At 41.2% G+C, this 8659-nt stretch overlaps 1 protein-coding gene across 5 annotated transcripts in view; it reads left to right on the top strand.

Moving 5' to 3' along the window:
* The window catches only part of prrc1 (proline-rich coiled-coil 1), a 21298-nt gene extending 17929 nt beyond the window's left edge, over positions 1-3369 (top strand). For all 5 annotated transcript variants that reach the window (XM_028601785.1, XM_028601782.1, XM_028601783.1 and 2 more), the window contains exons 8-9: positions 206-308; positions 2048-3369. In XM_028601785.1, coding sequence (XP_028457586.1) covers positions 206-308; positions 2048-2257 — 313 coding nt within the window. In that variant the 3' untranslated portion in view covers positions 2258-3369. The remainder of the gene's footprint in view (positions 1-205; positions 309-2047) is intronic.
* Positions 3370-8659: the final 5290 nt, after the last annotated feature.

Here is an 8659-nt window from a genome sequence, read left to right as displayed (position 1 = left end):
CTGCTATTCTGTTAAAGAGATTGACACGCACACACCAACGCACAAGTATAAACTTCAGGCCGCTTACGTAGGCTACGGAGAAAGCTGTGCGTGGCGCCTCCACCGAAGCATAAATCCCACTTGAGGAAGAAGCGTCTTTGTTGGGCCTTTGTAACCAGGTGTGAGGTGTGGGAGGTTCATGTCAGAACCCCTGTGTTGTCTCCAGGTGGTTTGACATCGGCTGTCTGATCCTGGAGGACCCTGGTCACAGCATCCGCATCGAGGTCTTCACGCAGGCAACCCCTGTGGCCCTAGATCACGTCCAACAGGTACGCATCAGCAACTGTCTACTGCATGCCAGTTTATTACAGTACCCTAATGTTTCTGATAATACGATTGAGATTTCCAGACAAAATGTCAAGATATTTTGAGACTAAAGTTCTGAGAACAGAGTGAAGTGAAGTGGTCCTGTTGGATTGTCAAACAGCTTCTAAGCTCATCTTTTCTAGTAAATAGTCACAGGAAGGAACTTGTTTTGGTGGAACATGTGTACGTTCAAAAGTAGTTTTAGTCGTGCAACAGAAAACTCTGATTGGACAGATAGTCTAGCTAGCTGTCTGGATTTACCCTGCAGAGATCTGAGGAGCAGTTAACCATAGTCCTCACAAATCTACCGGAGGTTAGAACGCCAACACAGAGACAGAGGAAGGGGACGGACATTCTGCCCTGAAAATAAAGTAATATATATTTTTTTTTATTTATGTCACAAAAATACTACACCTCAAATTATTATGACTTATTTATAAAATACTACAATATATTTTAGCAAAATAAACATGTTCTTAAAATATTAGGATTCTTTTTCTCTCCAAATTACAAGTTCATTGTAACAGCTTTCAGACTTTTATTTTGACTTTACTCTATTTTTTCCCCCTTATCAGTGGCCCAAATACATGGCTTTAAACTTCGAACGTGACAAATGTTATAAGTTATTTTATCAATAGATATGATATAACTGTTTAATTATGACCAACATCTACATTTTCTCATTGACTATCTAAACCATGTTGATTCTGAAAAGAGCAAATGAAGCTAGGCTGTTATCTGTACTAGGGAAGCCGTGGGGAGGAAATGTTCCCACTGACAGATAACCCTGTGACAAGACCGGTGTCCCAGATTACACCGTACATTTTACAAGAAAAGCTAGTCGTTGATGACGCGCAATATCTGGAGAGCGCGTCATTTCATCTCTATCCTCTGCGATGGAGCTTTCCACTGCGTACACTTTGAAGGTTACAGCACCTGGAGGCCACATTTGTCTTGAGTGGCGGCTTTCATTTGTTTTTTTTATTTTTATTTGATGAATGTGGGCACCAGCATGCAAAATGAACTAAATGGGGGATTCTCCACTGGGAACGTCTGTGCTGCGTTCCGGTTTAGTTCCGTCCTCCGCCACGCGCCATACCACACCGGGAGCGTCTCCGAAGCAGAGCGACTCTCAGATTTGATAGTCTCTACAAGAACTTCCAGAACAGTCAGGTGTTGGTTAAGCTAGTGTCTACCTTCCACTCCTGTAATTAAGCTCTGTCTTCTCTTCTCTGCCGTTGTCCTGATAAAAATATGTGATGTCTGTTATGTTTTTCCATCACCAAGATGAATCTCTCGTTGTCCGTGGTGTTGTAGAGGAGACATATACGATATGGGGGGAGGGGGGTGGGGGGGTGTCTTTTGTCTTGTGTCTAACTGACTGGATGCTCTTGCTGTTTGACTTCCTGCCCGGCCGTCTGAACGCCCTGCGGCTCATGTGAAAATAGACCTGGCGCACATCTTTAGTGCAGCAGAGAGCCTCTTCTGGGACGCGGCGTGACGCGGCTGGTGGGATATCAAGAATTGACTTGAATAGGAGTGGTGACGCGCCCGGTGGAAAATAGGTGTTAGGGGTATTACAACTGTAGCTACTTGACATTTCAACTTTCCATCTTCAGCCTAAGAAACTTTATTGATGATCACATCAGACCAAAAGCTCCAGCGACTCATCAAACTGTGTGTGTAACCTCCCCCTGTGCAGGCTCAGTCACTGACCCCCCCTGACTACAGCCTGCGCTGGTCCGGGCTGATCGTCCCAGTGGGCGAGGTGCTGGAGCGCAGCCTGCCAAACGTCAGCCGGATGGACTGGCACCAGGCCATGACGGGCATGGCCCGGCGCCAGATGATCCAGAGCGCCGCCAAAGCCCTGGCTGGTATCTACAAACAGCAGCTACCCCCCAGGACTGTGTGAGGCCTAGTGCTTCCACTTCCTGTCACATACCTGGAGGAGGCGGAGACACGTCAGAGGAAAAACTGGCTGATGGGACAGCGAGCTTCCCTCGCCATCCAGCCGCCGTCTGTCCTCGCGGGGCAAAGCCAAATGCACATTTCTTTAAAAGACGTTAATGCTCCGAGATGTTTACTGAGGTCCCAACATGTCAGAAGGGTTTTAATGAGAGGCCATCCCATATCTAGATCCTCTATAGCGGCCTACTCGGCCTTTAAGGGGAGACATTGCAGGGGAATGGGGGGGGAACATATTTCAACTAACAGATATCAGCATCAAACTTCCCCAGTGGAACACTTACATTAAGACCATTCTTTTTTTTGTACTACAGGTTTTCTGAAATTTTTAAATTTTCATTTTAAATATGCAAATGAGGCCTTATTTTATTAAAATATGTGCTAATTAGCCAACATTTCCACAACAGAATATATAGCCTGGTTCAAAGTTCTAGTTTAATTTTGTTGACATTAGTCAGTTTTCTACAGAGGGAATTAGGTTTAATTTTGGATATCTCTTTTTATCACTCCATAAATCTGCAAAATTCTGTCAACAGCCATGAAAACAATCCCTTTTCTCCATGTCTTTCTGAATAAATAGTATGAATCAGGCTGTGAATGATATCTAAACAAAGCCCTGTGTAATAAGTCTCCCAAATCTAGAGAGGAGTAACTGTGGACAGTCTGGTGGATCTAAGTGCTACTGAAGAGTCTTTGAAGATATGGATTGTAACATTGAGACATTCTGAAGACCCTACAGGTGAGTAGGGTCAACCTTTAACTAACCGATCTCAGCAAGCATTACACTTCCCCAACTGATTATTGACACAATCTTTGTATTACACATTTTCTGAAATGTTTGAGGTATTATCTAATGCTAACTTTTGGTGAATTTAGGAGAAGTCTACAGACACAAATAGGCAACGTGTTGTCAAATAAATGTTTTCTTTCCACTTGTGATAAAGAAGACATGTTATGGAAGCAGAATAGCTCAAAATTTCAAAAATGTTTTTGTGTGTCATGTCTCCCCTAAACTACTATGGAATCATCTCATTGTCCTTCATAAAAGATTATTACACATGATGTATATTAATATCAACAACCTTAACACATATTGTGGCAATATTTAGTTTTCTGGCTTGTTTTTTTTATGAATGCTTCTCATTATTGTCCAGACTATTACATGGGCTGTGTCCCAGTGGCGTTCTATGTTAGTAGAGGTCATCAAAGACTTTAAAAAGAGAGCCAATCCAAAATGTGGTAGAGCCAGACGGAGCAGAACAGAGAGAGAGACCGCCAACGCTCTGACCCAGCTAAACCAAGTAAGGGGTGTCAAACATACGGCCCGTGGGCCAGAACCGGCCCTCCAAAGGGTCCAGTCAGGCCCACTGGATGAATTAAAGTGTGAAAATTGCAGAGAAGTAATTAATTCCAATTCCAAATGTACCACTTTAATCTCAGAGAATATCTGAATTTTTTCTCAGAATATTACCCCTCTCTCCCGGGTCCGTGACATGATTATTTTTCCTACAACGTTCTCAGAACGCTGTCGGAGCAGAAGCAACTAGCGTTTGCCAACATCAAGCTGACAAGAAACTCTGTGGCAGATCAAGTTTCTGATCTGTCTGGAGAGGTCTACTGGTCTGGCCCACTGCAGATGGGAGATGGAGCCCATTAACTAAAATGATTTTGAGACCCCTGGAGTGTGGAGCTGGATTAGGTCTGGGATACTAGGGACCTGTGAAGTCCGCCACTACATACTGTAACAGCGTTAATTCCACTTTGGACTACAGTTTGGAGGGTACTATTAGTATTCAACAACCTTATGTACTGTTCATGATGTAACCGCTACTGCTAGTTTCACATTTCAAAAGCTTAAGTAGCTGGTAAACATTTTATTCTAAGCATCTTAATTTAGGTGAATATTTGAGTTTTCTGAGCTGCTCGAGCCATCAATCCACCGTCCGCTTTTCTGTTTTTTTTTTTTTTTTCTTTGTTTAACAATTTCTTTTGGCTGTAAATAACTCCTTTCTTTGTTTAAAAAAAAATGTCCCTCAACGTGGCCGTATGAACTTTCTAGAGGGACCGTTAACCCACCTTTACTCACCCTTGCTATTTATTAACGCTGTTCTTAAACTCAGTTCAATTTAAACAACTTTATTTATCTCTAGAGGGCAATTCAGTGTTGCCCTTAGAGATAAAGTTGTAAATAAACGTATTGCTTATAGGAAATTTATAATAATAATTTGCTGTGCGGTAAATAGATTAAACACAAATGAATTTATCATGTAACATTTAAAATAATGAAATGAAATAATAAAGGTATTGGAAGTAGATTTGTACACAGGTAACACCTGAAAGCCTTCAGAGTGTCAACTGATATTCTGCTTAAGTGCGGCATATTCTCTTATTTTCAGTTTTTTTTGAACGACCATAAATTGCTCAGTGAGCGTGGGGCCTTAGAGGGGGCCCTGCGGGGCCGGGGCCTTAGAGGGGGCCCTGTGGCCCCGAGACTGTTTCCAGCAGAAGCTTTTTAAAGCACTGACTCAATATGAAGCAAATGTGTGATCATGATTTATTGTGTTGAACCATTTGCTCCAGGCCAAGTAGGGATCTCTATTTTTATTTTTATTTAGTCAATGCATAATTTGCATTGAATGAATAATTTAGTCCCCCCCCCCTCCCTCCCACACAGCTCTGTGAGCAGTAGAACTCTGCTTTCTCAGCCAATGTAGTGGCACACACTGAGGAGGTTATTGCTTCAATCACCTACATTTACCATCAACACTGATTGGTAATCCACATCAAAGGTGGCCATGCACTAAATCCACTTAGAATCCCTATGTAGCGTGCAATTGGGACACAGCTAAAATTGTCTGATGGGCCAAGTGATATGTTTTAAATATGTATTAGTTTGGAAAATCACAACATGAAATTGATTGATTCTTGCTTGTTTTACTGCAACATCTTTGCACATTGTTGTGCTGTATGTATTTAAACCCACGAGTAATAGCAGCAGGATGCTAACAGTAACCTGCGATGGGATAAGAAGAAACTTAATTTATTTTCTACTTCTTCAGGCAGTTGGGACACTGTCGGAAACGGAAGTTACTCATACAGTACACTAAACACTGTTTGTGAAGTTAGAGTAGAAAGGTCATACTGTGTACTTTCCTTTGTGTCCCCTAAATGTGCCTTTTTACACAAATTAAATAAATCCTTTTTTCATGCAGGTTTGTATCGATGCTCCATGTTTTTTTTCTACATTACATTAACTTGACATTTAAGTTATCTGTTGATCGTCTTCTAAGGGAGAGATGCACCCCCCCGATAGACAGGGATGGATGCATAGACCGGCCAGACAGACAATGGATGGATGGACATGCTTTTTAACAGATCAGAGATCTGTTTCTGTGACCAGATGGAGTAAATTACAAATGTTACTAACAATAATCATACAAATAATCATACAAATATTAGGTCATATTAATGTACTGTAAAGTTGGACCATTTCACCACTGGAATCCCCCCTTCACCGTTGTGACACCTATTTTGTATCTCATGTCTGTCCTATAAATAAAAATGTGCCGCATGTTCATTTGTAGGTTAATGCATGTTCTGCTTGCCATATTAAGAAAGACAGGCTTTTTTTTGGAACAATTCCATATTGTCTAAAGTCTCTTGAAAGCCCTCAGGATAAAACTAAGGTTGGCTCATATGAGCCAAACGGCCACCTTGCATGATTGTGATTAACATCAATTCATTTTCTTTTCCTTTAAACCCAGGATTCATTGCATTGATGAATGTCTAAGTCCCAGGTGTGAATCAGGAATGAACAGTATTAAAGTTTGTTGCAATTGATTAATGATATTTCTTTTTCCTTAAATTTCACTCTGTAGTTGCTGCCAGCCAGGTTGACTTTTATCTGTCTGATTTTAATGTTGGCTCGTGCCTTCTTTGGACGCACGTACTCACGGCTGAGTGGGAGTAAAGTCAACCCATGTTTGATAAGGCCTCTTCTTTCCCTCTGCTGTTCTGGTCTAACCGACTGCAGATGGCTGGCTGTTAGCTGACAACAGATTCCATTGGCTCTTATCCCACATATTTTACTTCAGTAGAATACCACAGTGTAGACCACATATGTCAAACTATATATAATACATTCTGGCCCACCTAGGTTTTGTAGCTTTTTCAATGTTTTGTCGCTTTTTCTGAAGTTTTTGGTGCGTTTTCTGTATCCCTTTTCAACCTTTTCTGTCGCTTTTTTCTTTGATGGCTAAGTTGCTTTTTGAGGGCTTTATGTCGACCAAACTGTAAGTGAGAAGACTTTCTTTCTTTTTTAAAATAATTTTTTTGGGCAATTTAGGCCCTTATCTGTAGAAGACATGAAAGGAGAGAGAGGGGGGGAATGACTTGCAGCACAGGGCCGCAGGTCGGAGTCGAACCCGCTGCGTTGAGGAGTACACCTCTATATGGATGCCTGCTCTACGAGGGGAGCTACCCTGGCAACTGTATGATAAAGCTTTATGAGACATGCAATAATAGATTCAAAAATATTTGACTTTTTCTTGATGTGATTCTTATTTTCCAGTGTGGCCCTTAGAGAAAACGAGTTTGACCCACCGCCCCCCCGCTGTAGACAAACTGATACAAGTCAAAGTCCTGCATTTAGATGTTTTCCTGAAGTACAAACATATCAAAATATAATTAACGTACCAAAGGTAAAAGTACTTATTCTGCAGAATAATATACAGTATATTGTATTATAATTCTTGATGCATTAATGTGTTCATCACTTTAACATGCAGCTGGTAAAGGTGGAACACGTTTGTATGAATTACTTTAAGGGTAGCTTGTGAATATGTGTCCCAGAGGATCAGTAAAGTCTTATCCTGTATAATGGTTTTGTTTTTTAAATCAGGGCAGCAGTTTTCAGATTACATTATGTGTTTACATAATTGCAAAAGGGTCCTCAACTGTTGTAGAAAGAAGTGGCTGATCTTTAATGCAATATCTACATTGCCCATTATCAGCAACCATTCATCCAATGTTCCAAAGGCACATTCTGTTTACTAATCTGATATCATTTTAAAAGGCTAACTGAGAAATCATTGGAGAACCCTTTTGCAATTATATAAGCACATAATGTAATCTGAAAACTGCTGACCTGGTTAAAAAAGCAATGCAACTGATCTCAGCTGGTATTCTGTCTATAATGGAGTGGAATGGACATTTCTAAGTGACCCCAAACTTTTGACCGGTAGTGTATACTGTATACTTAAAACTAGAGACCCTCTCCACCACCTCATTCCCAATGAGGAGTGGAAAGTGGTTTAACTGTCCAGACCTGCGGAAGTCCACTATGACTTCTTTAGTTTTCTTTGGTTGAGGGTCAGGTTGTTGCTGCTGCACCATTCTGCCAGCAGTTGGACCTCTCGCCTGTATGCAGTCTCATTATTCCCGGTGATGAGGCCGAGCACTGTTGTGTCGTCGGCAAATTTTATTACATAATTGGATGGGAAAGAAGAACTGCAGTCGTGTATATAGAAGTGGGCTAAGCACACAACCCTGAGGGGCCCCGGTGTTGATGGTGATGGTGGAGGACGTATGCTTGCCCACTCTGATATAGACCTTAGTGGTCCCCTAATACTGTATCTGAAGTCTCTTTTATATAGACCTTAGTGGTCCCCTAATACTGTATCTGTAGTCTCTTTCATATAGACCTTAGTGGTCCCCTAAGACTGTATCTGAAGTCTCTTTCCCGAAATTCAGCCTTGGTGCAGAATTACCGGCAGCATATTCAAGTTTGCTTTGTGCTTCATTACATTGTGTGATGAGTAATATCACTCCCTACTGATTAACTCTTTCCCAATCTCCCATGGTTTTGCATGGTTTTTAACATTATATTGTCTAATCATTTTTAAAAGAGGCTGCATTGGGAATTGAGAGCAGCCATGTAATGTAACGTTGATGTGAAAAAACACATGAAGTGAGTCTTTTGTCAAAGGACCACCACCCTAATGAAGAATTCATTTCCATGATCTAGGAAAGTTCAATTCATATTTGTAAACTTTCTCCTAAAGACAGAAACCCGAGAAGTGCTGTCCTCAAGTATAAAGCCTGGAGCTCCATAGACTATGAATGGGAGAGTGAGTTGGTTCTCTTTATTCTACTGTAGTGTTCTCAGTTGTCAGTGAAAGTGAAAATGTACCCTTACACTCAGAACATGGGGCTCTCAGTGTCATCTACCATCTAGCCTTCACAACTCATTCTCTATGGAGCAGACTTTAAACTTGACGACATCACAAATCTGAGTTGGACTTGTCTAGTTTTTGGATTTGGGAGAGTTGTTCATGTTTATCAATATTTT

The sequence above is a fragment of the Perca flavescens genome, chromosome 16 (assembly GCF_004354835.1).
Source record: "Perca flavescens isolate YP-PL-M2 chromosome 16, PFLA_1.0, whole genome shotgun sequence".
NCBI classification, from domain to species: domain Eukaryota; kingdom Metazoa; phylum Chordata; class Actinopteri; order Perciformes; family Percidae; genus Perca; species Perca flavescens.
This window is presented reverse-complemented; position numbering and strand designations above follow the sequence as displayed.